The 26330-nt window shown below is 43.1% G+C and overlaps 1 protein-coding gene across 7 annotated transcripts in view; it reads left to right on the top strand.

Moving 5' to 3' along the window:
* The window catches only part of FBRSL1 (fibrosin like 1), a 499458-nt gene that overhangs the window by 227932 nt on the left and 245196 nt on the right, over positions 1–26330 (top strand). For all 7 annotated transcript variants that reach the window (XM_084216905.1, XM_084216907.1, XM_084216904.1 and 4 more), the window contains exon 4: positions 987–1022. In XM_084216905.1, the coding sequence (XP_084073031.1) occupies positions 987–1022 (36 nt within the window). The remainder of the gene's footprint in view (positions 1–986; positions 1023–26330) is intronic.

The following is a 26330-nucleotide window of genomic DNA, read 5'->3' as shown; positions in this document are numbered from 1 at the left end:
GCTAAGACTCCCTGGATCTTGTTTAATAAAATCATGTAGTGAGGGCATCATGATAATAAATCACACTTGGAAATTGGCCTGCAGAGTACTTGCTGGGCTATGTGGTGTTGTGTATTCCTGGCTCCTTTTTAATTTCCGAAAAGAAGGCATATAGCAGCAGCTGGAGCTAGAGGTGGAATTCATTTAGCTGCTTGGAGAAAGCCACTGCCAGCAAAAACCCAGCAGCTCGACAGTCTTTGGTCGTAGAGAGAGGAAAGGGATCCAAGTGACTGGAGCTGGTGTAATGAGAAGGAAAAGAACCAAATGATTTGGCAGCGTGTGAAAGAGGTAAGGATGTGGTAGAGAAAGGAGCAGGAGGAGCTGAAATGAAGAGCAGGAGTAAACAATGTAATTTAACTTATTCAAAAGGGACAGAGTGCTTATTAAAGCTCCGAGAGATGATAAATTAGTGCTTCGCTGCTATTGTTATTTCAGATAGAGTTGTCATATGGTAATGCTGCAGCAGTGAAGGCTGGAGGCTCACAGATTCATGGAGGGGAATGGAAAGTGGGATATTTGGTTACATGATTGAGAGTTGGAGTCGATGAGGCAAAATGTGCAAGCCTGGATCTGGAGCATCCTTACATGTGCGTGCTGTTCCCAGGAAGGCGCCATCACGTCCTGAAGAGGGATGGTTCAAAGTGTGTGTCCTGCTGCTGTGAAGACGTGCCCCATGCTGAGAGCTTTTACCTTGGTCGGGAGGAGCTGTTGAATCCCTGCTCTGGCCTATGAAACCCTGCCTGAAATAGCCCCAGAGCCCTCACCTGGAAGTGCTCTCTGCCTGTTACTCCTGTGGCAGCACACAGAGTATCAGGAGATCGTTTGAGGTTGTGGAGTTTTCCCCTAAGGAATACTGGGCTGGGGGAGGGAATAGCAAAATTATTCTTATCTTACATTACACAGAATCTCTTGCATTACTTACTGTGGCATATTGTTTCCTCCCACAGAGTTCTGCTCAATCGCTTTCAGGAAGAGGCTACTCCGTAAGTCATTTTACAGCTAATTCTTTCACTTCTGTTGATGTTGATTGCAGAGGTTTACACTACCTATTGCACAGCCACTGACATGGAAGAAATGCAGAACAGAAACAGGGTGAGAGCACAGGGCTGTCATGCACCTGGCAGGGGGACAGCCCTGACGTGTGGGAGTACATTAAGAGCCTGGGGGCTTCTTAATTTATTATTATACTTATAGGGAGGGGTTTTTTGGTCAGTTGATGGTGTATTGCAGCTAGATAGTCACCGCTGGAGAATTACAAGACCTGAGTAGAGAGAGTTTTCAACACCAGCAGGAGATGCTTCCCTCCTCTCCTCCCTCCCCCATACACATTTTCATTTGTGTATTAAATACACAGTTACTCCCATTTTACACAGAATTGCAGCCCTCACCATTGTGAACAACAAGAAGGTCAATATTCTCTTATTTACAAGCCTCTGAGTTACAAAACTCGCTTGTTTTCAGGGGAGGGTGTTGCTGATGTTTCCTTCACAGGAGTGCCACAATGTTCGAGGGTGGTGTTACAGGGTCAGGACACGTCTGCCTGTGTGTGCAATGTACCAGACATGTTTAATTGTCCTTTTCTGTTCATATGTACCTTATTTGTGTGTGCAATAATGACATTTCTTCATATAGAGGTGGATTAATTTGTTTGTTTTGGGTGCATTTTCTGCTCAGCTGTCCAAAAAGGCAGGCACAGACATGACTGAGTAATACAGAAATAGGAGAGGGTGTGAGAGGCTTAGCAAAGTCAACATGAAAATTCCTGGAATCACATTATATCTGACTCTCAAAACAAATGTATGGTGGGGAGATATGATACTTGTTCAGACAGTAAGTCATGCAGAGTGCAGAGGTTCTAGATGAAGGTGTATGCAAATCTAACATGGATGTCTCAGTCCAGCAAACAACTCCTGCCTACACTGATTGACAGTAATTGCTGTTTTCACAACCTCTACCATGATAAAGTTTTGCCTTCTAGGTGAGTGGTCCCAAACTGTTTCATACCAAGAGCTAAAGCTGCTCATTCTCTGTAGAACCAGAACAAGGGTGGATTTTATGTACTTGGAAGTTGATGTGGAGGCCTGGAACACATTTCTTTTTACTATAATCACCAGAATTATTTACTTTCAATAATTTATGTTGTAAGTTTAGGGTGATGGAACTTGCTGAGCTTCTACCCCGTGCACAAAGAGAAAAAATTGCCAGGCAGTGCAGAATTTATGGTCCAGTTTCATAGCAACACTGTCCCATGCTATCATGCATATTATCAGAAATTCATAATACAAGATTAAGTACATTTTCATCATAAAACCATTACAAAATAACATACGACTTGAAAAGTCTCACACAGTTTTAATGAAATTATGTCACCAATTTTTAGACAGTAGTTACATGTTTACTAAATATCCTCCAGTATTCCAGGTGAGTATCGTTTCTTAATTCCTTGAGGGATGAGGAATGTTTGCTCTAGGACCCATTAAATGCTGCTTTCCATACACTTGGAGAATCAGATTCACCTAAGCTTCTAAAAGCAGATGCTTTATCTTCTATTTGTCTGTAAAATGCCATGCATGCCCATGGCACCACATAAATAATAATGAATCATCTTCACAGATTTTATGACTGAGGTCCTGGTTTGGGAACTAAACAATTTCCCAGTGGCTATAACATAGGTTGCAAAATCGTAATGGAAAAAGGCCAAAGAATTCTTCTCAGAGTCTCAAGGCCAATAAATCATAGGACTGTTTTCTTCCATTGCTGGCTATTCAGAAATTTACTTTTGTTTCTCAGAGAAATGATTTTGAGAAAATTACTAGCTCCTTCTCTGTGCATGTGTGGGGACAAAGTTCTCTTATTTTGCCAACCCATAACTTCTCAAGGGAGGTAAGCGCTTTCTGCATGCCAGGGCAGTATTTTGAGACCATGAGTAGTGTGAAATGGCATTGCTTTTCTTTATGGATTGTCATTTTCCCTGTTAAACTGCCTTCTGCCCCACCATGTGACAGCTCTTGAGGCTGGCTGTTTCCCCCAAGACTCTGACACTGCTCTGAGTGGATTTAGCAAAAGTCAGACTCCCACTGGCCCAAAGTCCCATGGGAAGCTGATTCTTGCAGGTGGCACATAGATGTTCAAACCACCAGATCCAGACAACTGGCCCCACATCAGGACTTGTCCATAGCATCTATAGCAGTTCTCATTTTCTCACGAAAGCAGCTGTCTATGAAACATTAAGTCACTGTTTTGGCTCTGCCCCGGTTTACATGGGATGGGTTGTTCCCCAGACATGGTGAAAGCGGTGGCAGCAGGAGGAATGCTGGAGACACTGCTGTGCTGGGTGTTCCCCCTGATAGCTGTGCTGATGGCTTGTGTTGTGGAAGACTTGTGGAATGATGATCTGTATCGTTACTTGGTGAAGTTCTTGTACTGGGTTCCATCAGCAGCTGTTTAAATACCACAAACTATTTTGTGCGTGCTCAATTTTAATTACCTCGTTCTGAATCCTCACTCTTCTCCATTCACTTGCGTCAGCTGTCCTTGCAGAGATGTTTGATTTCAGAAGCATTTGTAGAAAATGCACATTTTAAGGAAATGAGCATTTGCCAAGAGAGAACTTAAAACCTACAGTAGGAGTCTTGCATGAAAAAATCTCAGTCCAAGGTTTGGCTCATCCAGCTGAGCCATCAAGGCCCGTCCAGGCAGTCAGAGCAGGCTCATTGGTGAAAAACCTTAGCAAATACCTCATCCATAAAGTGCAGACTCTGGAGCTAGAGGCAGGAAGAAAACTAAATGCAAGTGTCTAAATAACTAACTGCTGAGGGGTGGATATTCCAGCAACTTCCTTGACTTCAGGCTTCCCATGGAACTTTAGGTGCCTAAATAAGGAGCATGCTTGCAATAGCTGTGAAATTTTGGTCTCATTGAAGTTATATCTGATGAACTCCAGTTGCACCTAGATTTAATTTGAGCCTCCAAACCAGCAGTAACAGTGACCTGGCACATAGTTTCAGAGTCTGCTGTACATACCACGGACAAAATCTCTTAAAACACTGTTTCACAAAATTACTTTTCAAATGGTGTTAACTTTTACTGGGATAGGATGAGACATTTCTGTGTCTGTACTGCTGCTGCAAGCTCTCTCTCTCCTCAGCAGCATGTGTTTCATATCCTTATCTCATTAAATGTATACTTCCTCTGTGCTGAGAAATGGACACGAGTTTGTTTATGGAGGTTAATATCTCATTCCCTCTATGACTTGATGGTTACATTTGTGTGATAAACTACTCCAGCCATTTGTCACATTTCCTGCATGCACAAACGAGATTAGTGATCTTAGTCAGAGAGGTCTGTCTGTCTTCTGAGCAGACAAAACAGATTCTCTTTTTGGTTACAGGATGAGAGGCCTGTCTACCTGAAAATGCACTGATTTGTTAAAAAGTACACAGAGAATCAGAGTTAGAACTAGTTGAGGTTTCTATACATCACTGATACATATCCACCCTGTGGATGTTTGTCAAGTTTTTTTCTGGTAGTTAACTTAGAATCAAACATAGTTATAAAGTAGTTACCCTGAATATAAGATAATTCATACAGTTTCTTATCAATGGCTAAAAAGTTGCAGTTGTTTATAAGGTTGAGCACACGGTAGAGACAAGCTGCAGCTGAATTTGACTCAGTTTTTTAGAGAGGATGGAAAAGGATAGAGCTGGGGAATATGTGGTAGCTTGAAAAAATAAACAAAAAACGTCTTCCAATAAATTATGTAGTTTATTTATAGAGCATCTGTGCAGCTGTTCATCTTCTGAACTGGAAGGGGCTAAAATATGGGAGTGAATGAAAGAATAAACTTGAAAGCATATGGCAAATGGATAGCCAGTGAGCCAACCTGTCTGAGTGTGCCTTGGAACAAAAGTACAGGAGGATGAGATGTCTTTGTTTGGTTTTATTTGTTCTTGAAAGGGTTTGTTATTTTTTTTTTTTAAATAAAAACAGTAACGTACACTTGGCTACAGCAGCAGCTGATTTTTATTCTGAGCTTCTGTAAAATATCAAAGTCTTTGTAGCCTAGTCAAATCCCTGGCAGCTGATCAAATTCTGTTGATTTTACATCTTCCTTGTTGAGCGCAGGAAACCAGTGTCTCAGATAACTCAGGCTGGAGCTTGTGGATAGAGAGAAATGTGCAGAACACCATAAGGCTTGCAGAGACTCTTGGGTCCTCCAGAGTCAGCTCAGTGCTATCTGCAACCTTCATTCCTCGTGCTGGGTGATGTAGCATGAGAACAGTTATCTCATCCCCCGGGTGAAGCTGAACCTGAGGTGACTCAGGCAAGTGCTGCGTAGGCTTTGAGCACCCTGAGCCCACTGCACTGTCTGCCTGGACCCCAGTCTGCCCCTTCCTGGCTGCTCTCTCAAATGATCATGTTCATTTTTGGAATTGGCTTTCCAGCCAGTTTGGATCTTTGCTGGCAAAGATCTTTACAGCCATGCAGGACTCCTCTCCAGTGCTGTGTGCTCAGTGTTGCTGTACAGTGGGGCTGCTGCCCAAAAGAGCTGCCCACAACCACCCTGCCCCTGTCAGATCTCTTTGGCTCGTGCCCATGAGTGCACTTGCTGGGACAGCCAGTTCTGAGCTGCATTCCCCTGGTTTGCAGCACAGAGATAGTGCCCACCTCAGTAGGAGGGAGGACAGGTACAAATGGCTGCAAAGTGCTGGAAAATCATCAGCAGAGGAACTGTTGACTCTGCAGGTTTATATCCCCTGTAAAGCTCTTCTCATGGCCTCTCTCAGTTTTGTGCCAGCTCAGTGCAGGTCTGTGAAACCCTGAAGCAGATGGTGCCTGCTCAGGAGGCTGCTCTCAGGCCAGAAATCCTTGGTGTGAGCATGGACAGGTTCGTGCCTTCGGTGCAGTGGTTACAGGGGCTCACTGGAGATCTCACCAGCAGCATTCCCCAGTCCACTCTGTGCTTCCAGGATGTTCTTGTGCTGTAAGGTTGGAACCAAATTATCACTTGGAAAAGTACCTTCAACAGCATCTTTTCTGTTCAGACCTTGAGTCAGTACCATTTCCCACATGGATCCCTGGGATGATTGTATACCTTGACATCTTTGAGATGGCCATGGAGAAACTGATGTCCTGAGAAGGATACATTTCTACATGAAGATAAAAAAATTATTGCAATGAAGCATGTCATACTTCTGTTTGGGAATTCCTGAGCATGCTTCCCTCATGGTGTGGAAGCACGCTCGGTGACCAGAGGCACGTTGGAATTGTGACAAACAGGGTTTTTCCACCTGCTGCTCTGTCACACACTAATGAAAAATATCTTCTGTAGGTGGGTAACATTTCTTGGCTGGGCTGGAAAATTCATTGTATTTTAGGACCTCTGATAAATTAGCATTTTTCTGTGCCAAAAATCAATATTGGAAACAGGGCTCTTGTTATGACTCTAAAACTCCTTGAGCTGAAGCCAAAGGTAAATGATAAAACTGAATTTAATATGTATTTCCTACAATAGTGTGCCTGTGGGCTGGCAATGTGAGCAAGACTTTCTAGACAAGATTTATGAATAAAGGAGTATTAATTTCAAAATAAGTATCAGTCTCCTTTTGCCATGATGCCAAGCATAAGAGAGGGACTCTAATTGTCTTTTTCTTCTGGACAAGAAAAAGAATGGCAGATAGGTCCCTTCTGGTGAAACAATCCTCTGTCTTCTTTGAAGACAGAGAAAAGAAAAAGGGACTATAAAAAAGTCATGTGGCCTGCAAGTGCAATGACAGCACAAAGGATTTTAAGAGAGAGAAAAATAATATGGAATAGAAGCATTAATTATTTTGAAAGAAGTTTTCCCTGTAAGATACCCGGAGTTTTAGAGAGCCAGGAATAAAATGGTGGGTATCAGTCCAAAGCATTTGACTTCTGCTGGTTTTCTTTTCCCATGTTCCTAAATAGCCTCACTTCACAAAAACTATCCCCATGCTTGAATTCACCTGGACAGGCTGAGGTCACTGAATAAATAGAGTTTTGTTTGCTCTTAGTGCTGTGTGGGATGGAGCCAGGTTGCTGTAAGCCAGCTGAGGAGCTGGACCCTTGGCTCCAGGGACTGTCCCATAAGCCATGAGCTCAAATTGAGCTGAGTAATTAGTACACATATTATTCCAGATCCGTGGGAGCTCTTTTGAGGGTTTTTGAAACGTCCCATGAAAAGCTTAAGCAGAAGTACAAACATAAATAAACTACATACTTCAGCTTTACAAATATTGAAGTCCATGAACTTCCTTACAACACATTTTCCTTTAGAAGTTCCCTTTTCTGAAAGTCTGTTTCTTCTTAGATGACCTCTGCTTTTAATTAGGATGAAAAGTCCCATGGATTTTCACTCATCTCCACAGCCATAAGCAAGCACAAAGGGCCCTCTCTGTCTGAGTTTCCCCCTGCCTGAGCAGTGGCCTTGGCAGAGGGGCTGCCTCGGAGGCTCAGCAGTGGTGCCCCTTTGTCCCTGTGGCCGGAGCAGGGACGGGCTGATCCTGATTTCCATAAACCCCCCAGCTGCAGGAGGCGCAGCCAGCTGACACCGCGAGCCCCTCCAGGGACGGGACATATGACTTGTGTGTGATTTTTGCCCGTGTTTTTAATCTCCCTGCCGCTGCCCTCGGCTCGGGGCACTGGGGGGGAGCAGAGCTCTAATCTGACTAGAAAGGCACTATTGTTAACCAGATGCATCCCCCGAAATTCCCAGTGCTCCTTGGCTTTTGGGCTGGGGTAACCTCGCTGTCACCGGCCTTGCACGCTAAAATGAAAACTTGTCCTAAATCCATCTTGAATTCACCAGCCTGGAAAGGATTACATCCTGCTGAAGAGGAAAGGCAGAGGATTTTGAGAATATCTGGTCTTTATTTCTGGACCTTTTTGATTAAGACTGTCCTGGAGCAGTTGTGTCATATGCGTGCTGGAGCTTTCTTTGTGTAGCAGGGCAGGGTATTTGCTTGTCTGTCTCAGCTGTTTTCACATTGTTGTTTGCTCTCATGACTCTCTTTTCGTAGAATCCCTTGCCTTGTTTTAACTCTCTTTCCTTTCCCTTTACCAAAGCCAACAAAAAGATGATTAAAGCAGACGGCTGATTAGGATCAAGGCTCCTTACCTAACTACCACAGTGAGCAGGGGTTAAGTGTGGGGCCTCTTGGGGGATTTGCTTTTGATTTTTGTTTAATTCTCTGATAGTCTTGTGCAGTGAGAATGGGCAGTTCTGGTGTTTTGTAGTTACAGAGAGGGTTAAAATAGTCCATTTCTGAGGGCTGCCCATGCACTGGTGCTTGTTGTGCTCGGTGCTCTGGTAGAGGTTCCTCAGAGGAAACTCACGGGGGTGGGTGGAAAAAGGGATCACACACTCTTGTTTTGTCTCATATTTCACTGCACCCAAAACCATGTCATGTAAGGGGAGAAGCAGAGGAAATAATGGTGCCACTGCAGAATGCTATTGTAGAAATAAAAGATGAACATGTTTTGTTGGCCTTGATAGTTGGTGAACAAGAGAGATCAAGGAAAAGGGATCGATTGCATCAACTTTGTGGGTGTTATTGGCATTAGAGAACACTGCCTGTCATCTTGAAGCATCATAAATATTTAATTGTGTAGCTCAGTGGAATACTCTGATTGCTTATCAGTCCCAAAATGGTTTTCCCTATGTTAAACTATATTGAAATAAAATAGTCTAGGGAGGGTAAGTTGTTTGGGTGATGGTAAAACTAGTCACTGCACATCCAGAGACTAGGGAAGGTTTCCTGTAGGTTGGTGGATTTTACTCAATTTCATCACTTGTATTTCTTCCTTGTCACCTTTATTTTTAAATTGGGATTTGTTATTATAGGCGAGAGAGATCTTTAGTTTCTTTCCTGTCCTAACAGAAGGCAAAAATGCAACTTTAATTTAGCAAAACAACAGATGCAACCCTAAGTCAGCTCTCACACCAAAGAAAACTTTTGATAACATGCTGAAGGTGTGGGGGCTCTGCTGTGAAAGCTGCAAATGGGTGGAAATCTGCTGTAGGCTGAGGTTTCTCTCCTCACTTCGTGTTTCAGCCTGGATGCGATCGAGCTGGCTGCTAAAATGTGAATATACTGGGGCATGTGGTTCCTCTGCAGTGGGAAGGCAGCTCTCCTCCATCCCTTGTGGGGTGAGAAAACAGAGGGGCTCTGTGCTGGTGTCCCTGTGCAGGTGGCTCAGGCAGGAGCCTGGGGTTCTGGGCTGCCTTTTCAGGAACTGTTCAGCTCCTGCTGCAACAGCAGAACAATTGGTGAAGAGCAACTTTCTGATCTGCAGCGCTTGCATGGCTGGAAGAGGAGCATTCAGATGGAAACCCTGTGAGATGTTTTCTACATAGGGTCAGTGTTTTAACTTCCTGCTACCTCAGCATTTCAGCATCACAGCTACTCATGGTCAACACAAGCCCCAGTTACCATGACCTGCTGGTCACATTTTAGAAGGTGTCCTTTCTCTTTTTTATAGCAAATAAATAAATGAAACTGTAAGAGCTTTCCTATATGATGCAGAAGGACCAACTGCTGTTCTAGAAAGTCAGGGAATGCAAGGCAAGGGCAGAAATGTCAATGAATCCACGGTGTGAGATAGGATGTGAGATAGGAATGGGTGTGAGATAGGAATCACACTGGGGTGAGAGGTCTTTGCAATACTATTTGGCAAGTGGTAAAGCCAAATACTCTCTGCTTGTTCCCTGTCCCTTTGTTTTATTGAATATCTTTAGAGATGCAATGGTTTAATTCTGAAATTCAAGCACTGCTGTATCCAAAATTTGTTTTAAAACCCTTTGGTCAATGATACTTAGTTTCATGAAGAAATATTTGAGTTCCAGTTTGGAATACCTTGTGTTTCAGCATAGTTTTCAGGTGATTGTAGCTGTTCTCTCTTTTCTCAGCTCGTCACAGGTCAGAAACTCAAAGGCATTGAGGTTGAGTAAAACAATTGTTCATCACTCTGAGCTCTGCTTTGTTTTTGTGGGAATTGTCTGCTTCTGTAGCACCTTCAGTTTCATTGCTTGTTATAAAGTTTGGTTTACTAGCCTGCTCTAGGAACAGATACAACCACCAAAGCTGCTTTTTAATTAGCCTGTGGCCCATCCGGTGTGGATGTGCTGACGTCCTGGCTGTACAATGTACTTCCAATGAAAGGGAACAGTCTGCCATAGAGTCTTGTGACCTTGAGGTCAGTTTTGTGCTCAAAATTGCTTTTGATTATGGAGTTAGTATGTTTCAAAAATATAATAAAAAATCCAGCAAGCACTAGCGATCCTTACACAGTGCTGCTGAGTTACACCCTCAAGTGATATCACATCTAGATTTTAATGGAATTAACTGCTTTATTTATACATACTTTCCAGATGCCGTGCTTCTGGTTGTGAATATTTAGAGTTTTGCAACCAGAATGATGGAAAATTGGCACACAGTTACATCACTGTGGACATGGCTACAGTGCTTTCTACAGGAATGTAGCCTGATTCATACCTTTACTGTCTGTGTTTCATCTCTGTGCTATATGATGGATAAGACTTTGTGTGCCTGAACACTTACAGCCTAGATGTGTAGTAGTATCCTGAGGAATTTTCTTGTCTGATTAATTCACCACATGTGTTCACCAGAAACCCTCAACAATGGCAGTTTTTGGGAAGATGCTAGATGTAGCTGCTGGGTACTTGCAAACCTCAGTTCAGTTTTTTTAGACTGGTACTTTGTTATCTATAAACAATAAGAAATTTTGGAGTTGATTAAGAAGCTATCATGTGCGGTTCTTGGGATTTCTGGACATGGGGTTGAAATGGTTCATGCTGCCCTTGAAATCAGCTAATCAAAGCAGGACAATTTTTGGACATCCTGTAGCAATTAAAGTGCTGTAGATGAGGGATGGTACAGACTGTGTAGTGTGTGCTTTGAACTTGTGCAGCAGCATTCTCAGACCAGTTGGTAATCACCAAAGGGAAAAAATGTTGTATTTGAGTTGGGTAAAGCATATATGTGTTTTTAGTGGACTGATGAAATTCTGCCATCTCCTGCAGGGTAGCAGCAGCATTGAACACTGAGAAGCTAAACTTAGTGGGGTACTTGTAATGAACCAAAGATTCAAAATTTGATCTCAAAAATCACTTGTCTAAAAGGCTTTCTCTGCAAGCATTCCTCATAGCAAAATATGAGCAGGTGTTGACACAAGCAGGGTTATAAGGCTCGTGACTAAAGTTAGATCAAACCAGTTCACAGAACGCATTAGAACACATTTTCCCCATGTATTCATGTCTCTTCCAAAGCTGCTTAATAGCATCTAGTAGCATCCTAGTTTAAGAGAAAACAGCTCTAGTCGGGAAGATTAGGATGTCACAGTGGAGATGCCCGAGGCTACAGAGCACTGTATAACTGGCAGGCATTGAGCTGTAACGGTGCAGGGTGCTCTCAGCCTTTGCCTAAGTATCATTCCTTTCCTCTAAGGACTTGTTGTCTGAGGAACCCTAATTCAGTTCATTTCTAGAAAGCTGGGGAAGAGGGCAGGAGAGAATAATAAATGGTCCCTTGAAAACAAGAGGCAGCAACAGACGCCACACGACGACCCAAACAGCCCATTTAACTGCAGCCAGTTTCCTGCTGAAGATTCATTTCGAAGAGATTGCGAGAGCACTTGAACAGGAAGCTGCAGCTTCACCAAACGGTTTCAGTATCAGTGTGTTATCTGTGGTCATTCCCCTCCGCAGCTTGTGGCCGACTTCTGGTTAGCAGAGACAGACACTTTGAGCTGAGCTGGCATCAGTTCCCACCTACTTAATCAGTTAAGTTGTGAGCCCTGTGGTTAGCTCGAATCCCCTGGTCGTCTTGTGGATTGCCAGTGACAGGAAGGGGGAGATGCATTGAGTGGTTCCGGCAGGAATAGCTTGGTTATCTGATGGTCACCCCAGAAACTGATAAAATTATGTGAGCTCTTTTCTGAGAAGACATCAAAAAAGCAGAAACTGTTGTCTCTAACCACCTGAAGAGTTTACAACGTCAAGGGAAATTTTGCTTATCTTGAAAGCCTCAAAACTGTTAACCCGCCTTCACCACTGCAGACCACAGCACTGCCTCAGACTCCCAGTGCACAGAGTGAAGTACAGCCCGTTGTGTGCAGAGCTGTAAATTCTTACTGAGGAAACATTATCGTTCAGATCTTCCAAAATTACTTTGGCACTTCAAATTCAGAGGTGAACAACTTGAAACATGTGAGAGAACCGGGCTTTTCTGAGGAAGCGTGCTCTGTATTTTTAGAAAACTTGGCCTCTTTGAGTCTGTCATGTTGTCAGGAGTTTGGGCATGCAAAGTGATGAATCACTTTTCAAAGTGTAGCTTGTTTGATGAGCCTGGATTGATCTGAAGCCAAAGCGATGGTGACTGTGACAAAGGCTTGCAAAGGTTAAACAGAGACGTGGTCATATCCTGGGGATGACTTTGGGCACTTGGGGTTTTTTTTGGCATGTGTTTGCTGAGCAGACTTCAGCATCAGAATGGATTTCAGAGAGAAACCTTAAGTAAATGAGATTTTAAATTTGTTCTTTCAAAGACCCTTGGTTCCTCTGAGCTTCAGTGCCTCTAGCCTTAAAATGGGGTAGTGGTACTCAGATCTTTTCTTGAGGTGTGTAGATGGGAGAGTGTTTTACTGAGTACATTCTGAAATAGGTGAGGTAGTTCAGAAGATCCACCTATTTTTTTTTTGTCTTGTGCCTAAAACACAAGGAGCTGCTTGTCCCATGTCCCGTCTGATCACCCCTCTCTTCAAACCACGCCTCTCAGCTTCTGTCCCAGGCCACAGCTTGCAGCCAAGCTCCCCATGTTGTAGGTGTCTGTCCTGGTAGTGGCTGTGCTGCTGGAGCAAGGGGCTGGGAGGTCTTTTTCCATACGAGAGAGGCTCCTGTGGCTGGTCCAGAGCCCTCATGCCCCTCACACCAGCCCTGGGCATTCCAGCCTCTTCCTCACTGCTGGCCTTGGAATTATAGCAAAGGTGGGCTTAGCAGCCAGGCTGCATCAGCACAGCCTCACCCCATACCTGCACATCTCAAAACTGAATTCATACAATACAATGTGTGATTTGTAGCTGTGACAGTCACCATGATGAAACTCTGCTTTTGTCCACGTTTTGAAATCAGGACTGGGTGTTTGTAAGGGCGTGTGTCCATACTGGAGGCATGAGAGATGCTTTAGTTTGCTGACGTTGTTTGGCTCAGCCTCTGTCAATGACAGCCACAGCAATCAGTGCATTTTGAACTCAAAGCTATTTCCTTTCCTGCTGCAGATTATGTCTGGTATGCATAACATGTTAATTTAACAAAGCAGTTCTTTTGATACAGCTTTAATTTTTTAACAACAGCTCGAAGGCAATGATGTACAGATTATATAGTGTCAGTTTCCCAATTAAAGTTTTACAGGAAAATACTCTGGTTTTGCTTTAAGCCTGTTTTGAATTCTTCCTTCTGGCACTTGTGCAAATGGAAACTGTGCTATTGCAAAGCATCCATTTGAAACCTTGAAATATTTATTGAGGCTGCATTGAATACTGAAGCAGGAATCTTCCTGTAGGCTTGTTGATGTCTGTCATATGCATTTATTTTGTAATTAAATGTCTGGAAGCTTGTGTGTGTGCCTGAGTGGCTGGTTTCTTGTGTTTTATTTTTTGCAGGTTTTGTTGTTGTTACACTGGTTTTTCTGATAAATGCTTTTAACTCACCACTTTTAAGAGTTCTATGAAAAATTATCCACAGCCAGACTACATCTTTGATGTATAGCAACGAACCTCCTACTAATTGTTGTGCAGAACACTGAGGAGGTGGCTAAACCACTGCCCTTCCTAGAACACCAGACCTTGTGAAGCTCATTGCTGCAGCAGAACATGCCCGTTTGAAGGCTGGGGGATGGAGAGCACCTGAAGGGACGAGCGGAGAAGGTTTCATTCTTGAAACATGTGGTTCACAAACTGAACTATTTTATTATTTTTTCCTTCCCCTTTTTTTCTCTACTTCCCAGCCCTTTGTCTTGGATAATACCAGGTCAGTGTCCTTTCCTGTTTGTATAGGCTGGCAGCAACAGGGACTGACAATATCTGAAATTGCCCCAGAGTGGGTTCCAAGGGATGGGATGGTTGAACCTCAGAGGGCAAGGCACTGGCATTAGAGCAGGAGTCACCAGCTCTGGTGACAGCAGACCATGCCTCTGTGAAGCTACAGAGCCAAATGCTCCTTGGCATTTCCTTTGGCCCTGGTGGCTCTCTCCAAGTACTCCCTACTGCTCATCCTGACCTGAGGCATATCCCTGCTCCAGGAGTCTTGCTCTCCTGGAGATTGTGTGATGGCTGCAACTAGAATATCAGATGCCTAATTCAGATTAGCTTGCAACCTGGAGTGGCATGACTTATTGCCCAGATTTGCAAGGCAGCAGGGTAGTATGAAGGTCTCTGTGGTTGTATTCCAATCCAGCTGCTTTTAAAGGACAGGGAGAATGATCCCTGAACCTGTGCCCATCCAATGGGCTGGAGCTGGGGCAGGCTGCATCTCTGCCCTTGGAATGTGCTGAGAGTCTGAAGAATTCCCTGCTGCCAGAGTGCCAAGGAAGCCACCTGGCCCACTTTGAAACCAAATGCTGCATCTCATGTGTTTGTCACTTCCCTTGTTTTCGTTCTTTTTCTGTTTCTAGCTAATCTCTTTAGATTAGTCCTACTGCAGGATAATTATGACTTTCATATCTACATCTATTTCTCAAGCCTGGCTGCATTATTTTTGGGCAGCTATTTAAGACTTTGTTTATTTTAAAAATATATTGTGTCTGTATTTGCATATTTGCATTTCGGAACTCACAAATAATGGTACTTCTCACAGTACATCATTCTTCAAATATTTTTCCTAACAAGTAGAACTTTTTCAGGCGTGCCAGAATCAGCTTCATTATATGAATTTTATTCATGGATCTTATTTAGAGCATTTGCATAGAGGGAATTAAATGGGCTGTTCTCACAGATACATATATCTGGTCACATGTGAGAAGGAAGGGTAAGAATTAATTGATATTTCAAGGAAATTACAATGGTTACTGAGAAAAAAGGCCCTTCCTTTTTTGTTCCTTTCCTTTCTTTTCTTTCCTTCCTTCCTGGAAATAAAGTACACATTTATGAGGGAAATAAAAGCCTAAGCCTTCATTATCAACACCAGAAAAAATTGGTTCTGCAGAAGTGCTTTAGTTCAGAGACTTTATTTGTATAAAGGCCAGTGAATGATGTAAAGATAATGGTTTTATCTGAAGGATGTTAGCACAAGCTGACACATACCCTCTGCAGCACTGATGGGCCCCACCTGGCTGGTGCAACGAGCACAGGTGTGGGCAGAGTGGCCTGTCAGGCCCGACTTCATCCCTCATCCAGGGGGTTTTAAATCATCTTGGGGATAGGGGGAAGCAGCAGCTCAGCCCAGGGATTTTGGAAAGTGTTTCTGTTGAGTTCCTCAGTTGAATGATGGCCAATGAGCTGTTGGGTTGGCAGAATTGATGTGATAGTTGGCTTTTAGAACTGAATAATGAAATTTGCAAATGTAAAAGGAAAAATGGAAATGTAAAGGAAAATCTAAAGGAAATCAGTTCCTCAGCAGTTTCCAGTACTACTGCAGAGAAATGATCAAAATAATGGAATTTCTTTTAGGCAATGCAGTTTAAATGAAGAAGATGTGTTCAAACATGCATGAAGAGCAATGTAAGCGAACTTTAGATTGATCTGGAGTTTAGAAAGGAGGAGTTTGGCGTGTTTTTAACTAGAGATGGGCATGGTGCCCATCTTGTTGGCCCAAAGCGCTCTGACATGCTGCCTCAGTGACTTGTGCTTCAAAGTTTTTGTTCAGGTGGTTGGGTCACCCATGGAAACAGGCTCATGGGGAGATCAAAGGGGAAGGCAGGTTCTCCAAAGAGAGACAAAAATTAGAAGGACGCTTTCACATTCATTTTCTTCAATGCTATACTGGACAGCCAGGGAAAGAGAGCAGAAGATGGTTGTGTGGAGGGATTGAGTAACGTACAGAATCAAAGCTGCTTTGGGGGCTGCCTGACAACTCTGAGCTGTGGGGCCGACAGGATGATCACTGTGAGGTGTGTGAATGGTTCAGCCTCTGAACAGCACATTTAGCACTACCAACTGGTTTATCTAGAGGTTTGGGGGGACAAAGAAAGAGATTTTAGAGGTTTTTTCCTTTGTTTTACTTGAGAAATGGAGTGTAAAAGAAAGATCCTCAAAGGACTAGTTTCTGCTTCACATTATGGGACGGTGTACACCTGATCTGACCAAAATCTTATCTCTGATCTGTCTGCCTTGAGCAAACATCCTTGTGGGTATTCTGTTCAGGTAGCTCTTTACCTCACTGGCCTTGGACAATGAGTGGGAGAACAGTAGGATTTTCATCTCTGTCAATGACAGCAGTAGAAAATTGCAGGAATCCCAAGAAAACACTATCTGGAGAAGGGAGTGGGTCTTTGTCAGCTCAGCAGGACCACAGCGTGGCTGTGACTTGTGGCTTTACTGAGTGTGGTGTTTTTCACTCACCAGTACCTTCTCAAGTTGATTGATTTTGTCAGAATTTGCTTTAAAAGGAATGAATTCTAATTGGTGGCTGTGAAACTTATGGCAAAGATGTCATTGAAAATAAACTTACAGTGGTTTGATCAAGATCCCATGATTTGAGGTTTTCAGACATTTAAATGTGTTCAATTGCTATGAAGCTGGAAGCACAGGTAGGAAAGACTCATAATTAAAGTTAATGGTGAGGAGCAAGATTCAGAACTTCCTGGAGCCTTGCTGATGGGATTTTCTGATTCCAGACTCATAGTAGTGTGTTTATAATATTTATTTGGGTTTCAGTTTGGTCAAAGTCTGCTGCCATTTTACCCAAACCTCTTTTATAATGGTAGGTTTCTCTCATACTTCACTTGGAGTCTTGCTGGTGGTTTTCAACCTCTTCCAATTTGCAAACAACCTAAGAAAAACACCACTAAAGTTGCAGAGCCCTATATTATGAATGCAAAGCCATTTTGACCACAGGCTTGCTTTTCTTAGCTACCTTTTTACAGCTCATTTAAGAAGTACTCAGCAAAGCTGGAGGTCTCATGTCCCAGGGCTGAAAACCAGTAGCTTAAAGCAGTGGGGCCCCGTTTTTGGCTCCTGGCTCTGCTGTAGCTTGAATACAGACTGTGCAAACCATGTTTTACAGAAATTTTTTTCAATAAAAGTATGTCTTCAGCGTCAGTGCAGACTCTGTCTACCGCAGTGGATTTTATTCCTTCTGACTGGAGTTGGGGTTGGATTTGTTTGGATATTGTGGTGCTTTCTGACGCCTATTTAATTTTGCTGGAGTGGTGTTTTTGTGACACCATGGTGCTGTGAGAGTTGTAAATTATTCTTTTACTCAAGTAGACTTTGTAATTTGGTGGGAAAAATTGCTTTCCAGCAAAACTCAGCCTGAAAGTTAACATGTTCATTAGTCACTGCAGTGGCCCACAGTAGTACAACTTGTGGATTATTTTACAATATGTACTTTTCTGGTTGCTTGCACAAATGTAATACAAAAGTTGCTTTTATATTAATCTTTAAAGTTTCAGCCTTGAATGCTTGTAATTTCTGCATCCTGAATATTAACCAACAAAGGAAGCGAGGTTTTGTGTTCAAAGCCAGGAGGAGGAGACAGGAGGTCTGCGCTGTATTCCCAGCGCTGCCGTAATCTCGCTCTGGGATCTGGGGCGTGCTGTTTGCTGTGCCTCAGCTGAGCTCATGCGTGGGGCAGGGAGACCTTCTGGGCGTGTTCACTGGCCCACTTGTGTGGAAGCTTTGATGCTCTATGGGATTGCTGGTGGAAAAATGTCATATTGTGTTCGGCGTGCAGGAATCTCTGGGTTTAGAAGTTAACCGAGCAGTTCCAAGTGGCATTTCTTCCATTTCTGGCATCTGCCATGGACATCCCCATCTTCACTACTATTTTCCCCCTTATGTTTTGCACACAGGAGCTTGAGCAGTTGTGGGCTTTCAGAATCAGAACAACCACAGATGATGGTTTATCCTTGAATTCTGTGTGCTCTCCTAAGTGGCATTTCTGCCACTTCTAGCCAGGGCTGACATCTGCCATGAACACCCCCATCTTCACTGCTGTTTTCCCCCTTAGATGTTTTGCACACAGGAGCTCGAGCAGATGTGGGCTCTCAGACCCGGTACAACCACGGATGATGGTTTATCCTTGAATTCTCTGTGCCGTTCTCCAGTACCCTGGTGTGTAAGGGTGCCTCTCCCCCGAAGGTTCCTGCAGAAGCCCGGCACATTGTGTTACAGCTGGCCCCTTGTTAACTCTGAATTTCCCTAGCTCCTTTGCCTTTCCAGGTTTGAGTTAGACGGCTTGATGTTACTTCAGAGCCGTCCTTTTGATGGCTGGAAACGATAATAGCCTGTGTCATCTGCCCTTTAGAGGGAAGGGTTATGCCTCGTCCTTTATTCCTCGTCTCTCCCGACAAAACCCGTCCCACAATGCGCCCGAGCCGCTCGCAGGTGTTCCCGCCGCTCTGCCCTCTCACATGCACCGCAAATTAGTAACAGAAGCTAATGGCCCAGCATGCGGCCATCAAAGGGCTGACAATTCCAGCCTTTGCAAAGGGCCCTTTATGTCAGAGCCCCCCACGAGAGCTGTCCGGCTGAAAAGGCCGTTTGTGTGTCCCTGTGTGCGGGCCGCTGCCGCGCCCCGCCGCCCGCGGGCCTCACGCTGCGCCCCGGGCCTGTTGCTGCTGGCAACAGATAAAAATGGCTGTTGGCCGCAGCGGGGCCCGCCGCGCATCAATCATCCCCCAGATAAAGGCCCCGGGCCTCCGGCCCCATCCCTCGCTTGTTCCTAAATAATTTCCACTGGCTGAGCATGCTATGGTGTAGGCTGGGTAATTCAGTCCAGAAAACTTCATTTCACTAAAAATGCTTTGATTCTTTTCTTTTTTTTTTTTTTTCTTTTTTTTTTTTTTTTTTATTTTAAAGACTGTTTTTGTTCAAATAGATGTTTGTTTCGAAAGGGGGAATTTAAGTGATGAAAGGGATGCCGTGAAAGTTCAGAGTGAGAATAATAAATAGGACTGTGTGGTTAAATGTAAAGTACAACCAAGCGGCAGCAAGAAGAATTGGCATTTACCAGGAGTAACAAAGCACCTTCGCACTTCAGAAGACACCTCTCAGCTTTGGCATCGTTCAGCTTCCTGAATTTATATATATTTAAATAGAGATTAATCTTTATATATGGATAACATCATTTCCACCACACCTTTATTAAAGAGATTTATAGCCGGGTATCAAATTACGCTTTTAATATAGCCTAGTTGATTTTTTGGTAGCAGCAAATCATATTTGTAACTCCGAATAACTAAACAAATTTGACAGTAGCAAATTTTCTCCTTGACACAGCTAATTCTTCATCCTGTCCTAATGTTCTGCTGTAAAGCCATAAGAAATTGTGATGCTTAGAGCCTGACAGTCATAGGTTTTGTTCTTGCCACTTAGCAATCCTTCAAAGAAGAAACCATTGCAATTTAAATTGAGGGACAACGCTCTTTGTAGATAAGCCCTGGTTTGTAATCTTGCTGGCTTGTGCCGTAAGGATAGGGTAGGTGGGATACAGAGGAAGATTGAAGGTAAAAATCAAGTGTTAGGTCACAAATAAAATTGCTGTGGAAACCCTAAAAATTAAATCTCAGCCAGCCTGCCCTCTGCACAAGCATCTTTGCATACTAATTGCATGAGTCTTTGTATTATTGTAGATACTAATTACCCGTAGTTCTCAGTGGGAATTGGACACCTAATTCTCTAATGCTGCTTTTAACCTCCCAGCTTACAAGCCTTGCATCTCAAGGCACCTAAATCCCGCTGCTGCCTTCCAAGTACAGGCTTGATCCAGCACACAGGCACCACTGCTGCTTCAGTGATGGAGAATCCTGCAAAATTTTGCAGTGTTGGCATCGTCTCAGGGTGGAATGTGATGATGGACTTCAGCAATGGCTGGGAAGGCTGGCTGAGCTGAGACTCCTCTCTGAGTCTGCTGCAGTCACTAGACTGGGCTTTACTTTGCCTTGTTGCCTGTATGGCTGTGTTGAAGCTAAAAGGGACAAGTGAGAGAGTTAAATTCTCACCTGAATGGTATTCATGGGTGCTGAGCCTTTCACCCCAGCAGGACTTCATCCAGAGTGCCCTAACAAAGCACAGAGCTTCTGAAATATGACTTGTTGCTTTGTAGAACCTGGTCTGCTTTCACACTTCGCTGGATGGATGTGATTTATATGAAGAATTTGAGAAGTTTTCTGTAGAAACAGGAGTGATATTGGCCTGACAAAGTATGCTTTTGTGCTATGTCCTTCAGAATCTTCTCTAAAAACAAAACATTTTAAGATTGGTCCTGTTGGAGTTTGAAATAGGTAACAGTGAAATAGTTTCCACCCAGCAAGGTCACTGTAAATGCTGGCATCAGATCTGAATGATGTGCCACTACCCTGTCTCCACTTCTGCTCCTTTTTTAAAAAAAACTCCTATATAATGCTGCCTAAGAAATATTGCAGGGAATGACAGAGAAGGGTAGGCTTAAATAACCCTGAGGGTGCTTATCTTCCTTGGCATTAACTTCATATCCACATTCATTACATGAATGGGCCAGGGAAACTGTTTCTGTGACAAATTGGAGTGCAGGGTAGGTTGAACAGACTCAGTTCAATTTTGGGTAATGGTATACAATCATCTCTATGGCGATGCGTAATGCATGGTGTAGCTCCTCATTTAGAGAAGTTTGAATGCATAAAGCCCTATAAGAAACACTGAGATAACTCAGTTTCCTATTTTCAGAAGGAGTTGCAGTGTGCACAATTAGCTCCTGCATTCCCTCCCTTTCCTCTTAATACCACCAGAGAGGAGCTTCCCTTCTGCCTTGTCAGGGCTGAGCTTCCATCGCAGCTGCAGTTGTGAGGAAGATGGGGAGCACGTGAGAGATGCTCAGGCAGGAGATGGACAGGCACACTGACACAGCCATTATTATTCCCTGGCAGCCAGGATGGGTTCCTTTTCCATCGCCCCGCTGCGTGCATACATCAGACAAAAGACAGCTTCAATTTGAATGGGAAGATGAGTGGAGTCGGTGCTTGGGGAGAGCAGCCTCCAGAATCTTAACTAACACGTCTGAGCCTCGCTGCACAATGTAGCTGGGAGTTTGCTGAAAGGTTGCTTGTGGAAAATGGAACGGCACTTGTTGATAAATGTTCTTGGTGCTAATTGACCACTGTGTTTGCAGACAGATGCGCTGACCTCAAGCTTCCCACGTGCTCGTGCAGATCCCTAAGATGGGCTAATTAACTTCTCCATCTTCATTTCCTTGGCAAAATCCACTAAACAGAGTTATGCAAAGCAAGTGAAAGAAAACAGTGGGCTGTAAGGAGGAGGAGACCTGAGCTACATGTAATTTGTGTGTTAAGAAACAGCCAGTGCTGGGTAACTTCAGGGCAAGACACAACATTTCCTCTTTTTTGTGTATAAATGAGAGTAAGGAATGATCAGGAAATCAAGAAATTGTTCTTCATACCAATTTTTAGATTTGGCTGTCATTTTATCAGCTAAACCTAGAATCTTTGTCCTGCTTTTTAAGGCTTGCCTGATAGGTACCCCATGGAAGGATTTTAATCACAGTGACAGGGAGGAGGTTTGCTTTATTTTTTAAAATTAGATACAGATCCACTGGCAACATTTTCTTCCATTTGTGTTAGATGGATGCCTGAGTTGACCTAAATGGTTCACAAGTGTTCCCATTACTACTGCCTTAGCTGACTGGTGTGCAGTGGCTGTTGGGTGCTGTACATTACCCTGCTGATGGCACCTGCTCAGCGTTGCTGGTTACACAAGAGGATGAGACAGTGTTGTTGTGCCTGTGATCTTTGCAGTATGGGTGTGCTGATCTTTCAGCCTGCCTTGCCATTTCTTTCAACATGGCGTGGATCCCACCACCTCGTGTGTTTAAATTATTGCTAAATTGCAGTGTTTTGAAGCCACAGGAATATTGCTTAAAGAACTCTTCTCATAAAACAGCTCATTAATATGTGTGATATTCAGGGTTTGCCAAAAGTTTTGTGGTCTGTCTTGCCTCCTCCACTCTTCACTGCTCTCTGCCCTCAAAATGTCTGCAGGAAAGCGTGGGCAAAATTCATTCCCCTGTGGCTGTTTCAAACTACACAGTTCGGGCTCATCCTTTGATCCCTCCTCATGACTTTATTTCATTATCCCTTAAGTATAAGGAGGAAAGTTAATGACATCATAAAAACTAGAACTCTATAAAAGATGTTTCTGCTGATTTACTGCCAATGTACTAGCAGCATGTCATATAACTGCCCATTAAAGATGGTGAGTTGCTCTCCTGCCTGCAGCTTTCCTTATCACCAGCCCTTTTATTTATGACCAGATTATAGGGATTGGGTGTGCATGGTAAAACATAAAACTTATTTTTATCATGCATAAAATTAACCCTTCAATCATGGAATTAAGTTGCATCCATCCTTCTTTTTAATTTAAAAAGGAATTATTAAATGTTCCTGGTTTTCTTCAAAGAGCCTAATGTGTTGCTGGGAGAATGCAGTCCATGGTTTCTGGTTATATCTCTCTTTCCCTGTCCAAGCATTACCTAAACAGTTATGATCAGTGAAGAGGACAGGAGGGACAGTAGAAGCTTCATTACTTAAATAAACAAAATCAGTTTTTTTCCTGTTCAAGGAAGTTGAATTTGATCTATGGAAACCCTGATCTCCTTGCTTGCCTGCTTTTAAACTCTAGTTCTTTAGGCATCCTTCCCCAACCCTTTGGGATACACAGTCAGCTTGGTAAGCAGTTATTTGCCATCACAGAATTCTTCACCACTCTCACTGGGAGATGTGTCTGGTTGTGCAGCTTCAGGCTGTTGCTTTGAGCAGCATTACGTGAGTGTTTCTGTAGTACCCTTCCCATTTTGCCCAGTACCTCCTGTTTGCAAAGACAGCTTCTTGTTTTGGCTACCAGGAACAATTTTGACTGCCAAACAGTCCCTCCCTCCCACCTACAGCTCCAGGTACTTCAAGATGAGCTTCCTAAGCTTCTGAAATTAGGGCTTCTCTTAAAACACCTAGAGTTGTAGACAGGAGTGAGGAAAAGGTTGGGCGTTCTGACATGACTTATTGCTCCTGAGAACCTTTGTCAGTGAAGTGACTTGTTTAAAATGAATCATGTTCCTTGTGCATCAGGAACCTTCTATTAACACACCCATGGTGGTTTGTTTGCTGGATATGAGGCTTTGGATCTTGGTCTTGGGAGTGCACTGTGATCGACTTTCTACATTATTAAAAGCTGTTTGTCTTTTTGTCTTTTACCCAGTTAGTTGTTCTGATTTTGTTTTGCTGATCATGAATTGCTGAGAAAGAGTGGGCATTCCTTGAGTGAAAAGCCAGAACAAAGCTTTGCATTCACACCATCTCTCTTACCCAGGCTTTTTATTAATACTGACGTAGTTCTTGAAAATGTCTAAGAACAAATGCTCTCCAAGAGCTGTTCTGCTGGGTTTCTCCTTGGCTGTAGTAGGAGTTTAGGATTCCCATGTGCAGAGCTGGTAGGCTGTTGTAGGGAGATGACAGTGAGTGGGACACTGTGCTGGCTACACATTTGCCACTTGTCTCAACTGGGAAATTCTCTCTGATTGTTTCAGTTGTTTTGAGCCGGTTTCCTCCCCCTCCTTCCAGGAAAGAGTGGGAAATGTGATGTATGATTGCATAAGATCGTTTTTATTCATGTGAGTGATGAAATAGGAGAAGTTCCAAATGAGGAAGTCATAAAGAAAAATAATAAAGGAAGGAAGCAATGAATTCAACTCTCAGTGCTTTGTTGTGTGGCTGTGATTTATAAAGAGGTGCTTATTTATTTCTTACATCTCTGCATAGAGTAAGACAAATAATAATAAGGTTTAAAAATAAAGTATTTCTGTGTCCATACTGGCTCCTGGCTGCCTGTGATCTGCTCACATTCATTTTATTTAGGATACAATAGGTATATCTAAGCTGACAATAGCACTGATGCTCAAGGTCTAGGCAACAGACATTAGTTTTGTTTTTTTTAATATCCCCATTTTATGAGTAGTGAAGAATAGCAAGTACCACACTGTTCTGAGGGAAGGGTATTGAGCATGACCCATTCTTAATTACAAAACTGTTTTAGTTGATCTGGTGGCTTTAAATGATGCAGAACAATGCTATTGCCTGTGAGGCAAACCTAATTGTAGAACTCTGTGATAGGTGGGTGTTCAAATTGAGTGGGGACTCCCAGGTCCCTGAGTGTCTACCCTTGAGAGTCAGAACCTGTCAAACAGGAGAAGCTTTTTGCATGAACCTCTCTTTACATGCTGCTTTGAAGGGCGGTGGTATCTCAGTTTGTTGGCTTAATGAGAAGAGGCTGCCTAAATCATAAAGGTCAGATATTTCATGTGTGTGTTGGGCCAGGTATTCCACAAGTTCCCCTCCCCCTCTGGTCTTCCAAAGATCCTGTGCTCATTGAAAGCTTAATTAATTAATAAGTAATCAGTTTTCAGCTCTAGGGCATCAATTTGAAGGAAAAATTTATTTTTCAAACCCAAATGTCTTAGACTATTTATATTTTGAAACTACTGTGCATGTCAAAGTCCTATTTAGAAAAGTGTCCAACTCCACTTAAGGGCAGGCAGCCTGAGGAATAAATTAAGTTTTACCTTTCAATGGATGAGTGTTACAGAGAAGCTTTGAATATCAGTGTGCTGATGAGAAGGAACCTTGTGATTCTCACACCTGAATCAAAATTGGCCAAGTATTTAAAATGCACATTTCATTGCTGGCAGACATTTACCTAGGATGAACGTTAATAGGATGAGAGGGAAAAAAATTAGAGGTTTAACAATAATTTGAAGTTCTCTGTTTATAATGTGAGAAATCATCAATTAATTCCATACCTGGAATAAAACATGCCCTAAGGCCTACCATCTGCCCACATTTAAACTTGAAGATAATAGATTTGGAAGAGAAGTTTGTAATTATTTGCTAGGTGGTTCTGATTAATTTACAAGGAAAATTGCTAATACCGATAGTATATTACCCTGGGGCCAAGTGGAAATCACAATATTGCAGAAAGGGATAACAGGTAAATGATGGCTTGTGTGTTATCTGTTAGCCTGATTGGACAGTCTGATTATTTTTTCTTTAGCCACTAATGGATGCATATAAGATTAGAGTGTGCTTTGGACAACATGACTATAATTCTCACCTAACAGGCTGTAGAAAATAGGAAGTAAATATACCCCAGTGGCATTCTTAGAAATTAAAAATGCTAAAGGCTAGATTGTGGAATTATAACAGATTTACAGCAGCGTGACTGAGATCAGAATCTTGCCTTGTAGCACTGAAAAATACATTTATGGGGTGATCTATACTAGAAAGAAATTATTACACAGGGAATGCATGGGAGCAGACTGCTCTGGCAAGTACCCATGTGCTTTCAAGATGTGCTGAAAAAGCCACTGCAGAGTCTTGTATTGAATTCAAGTTGAAAAAAGACTTTACTGGACTGTAGCCCAGTGAGTATGGAAGAAGATAATTTATTTTGAACTCTGAAATATTTAGTTTTGGCTGCTATTTACTCTCTTTGGAGAACACTGTGGACCTTCTGTGCACCATTACAGTTACAGCTGCGCAGCTGCACCATTAGAGACTGACCTTTAAAAAAGGTGTGAATTCTGCATTGCCAAGGTACAACTGGTGGAGCACAAGGCATGTGTGATGTAGAGAGTCCTGCAATAACAGCAGAAAATTGGTAAGGTGAGACAGAGAATTCATCTCCCTGGCTGCTGGCCAGAGCCACTGCCATCAGCTTCTCTGCTTCTCCAGTTCACTCCTGCTCCTGTGTGGGCTGTTTTACTCAGTGATAGCAGAAGCCAAATGGAGATGGACTCCTAAAACGTTTTGAGTGGGTCTTTAGGTTAGGGTGAAACTGTCTCTTCAATTTAGAACAGGAACAAGCTCCCAAACAGTACCTCCTTCCCTGTGATAGAATGGGAATTCTCCCATGTAGATCAAGCAGAGCTGTTGGTCCTCAGCAGCTTGTGTGCACATACCCTGGTGCCTGGTGACTTACACAGATCTCCCTCAGTTCCCTCAGACCCAGTAAGTTATGAGTCTCTGACAGCCTGCTGCATTTTTAGAAGGAAGAGG

The sequence above is a fragment of the Fringilla coelebs genome, assembly GCF_963513975.1.
Source record: "Fringilla coelebs genome assembly, chromosome: 17".
Classification (NCBI taxonomy): domain Eukaryota; kingdom Metazoa; phylum Chordata; class Aves; order Passeriformes; family Fringillidae; genus Fringilla; species Fringilla coelebs.
Note: the sequence above shows the minus strand (reverse complement) of the source record. Positions and strands in the feature narration are given on the sequence as shown.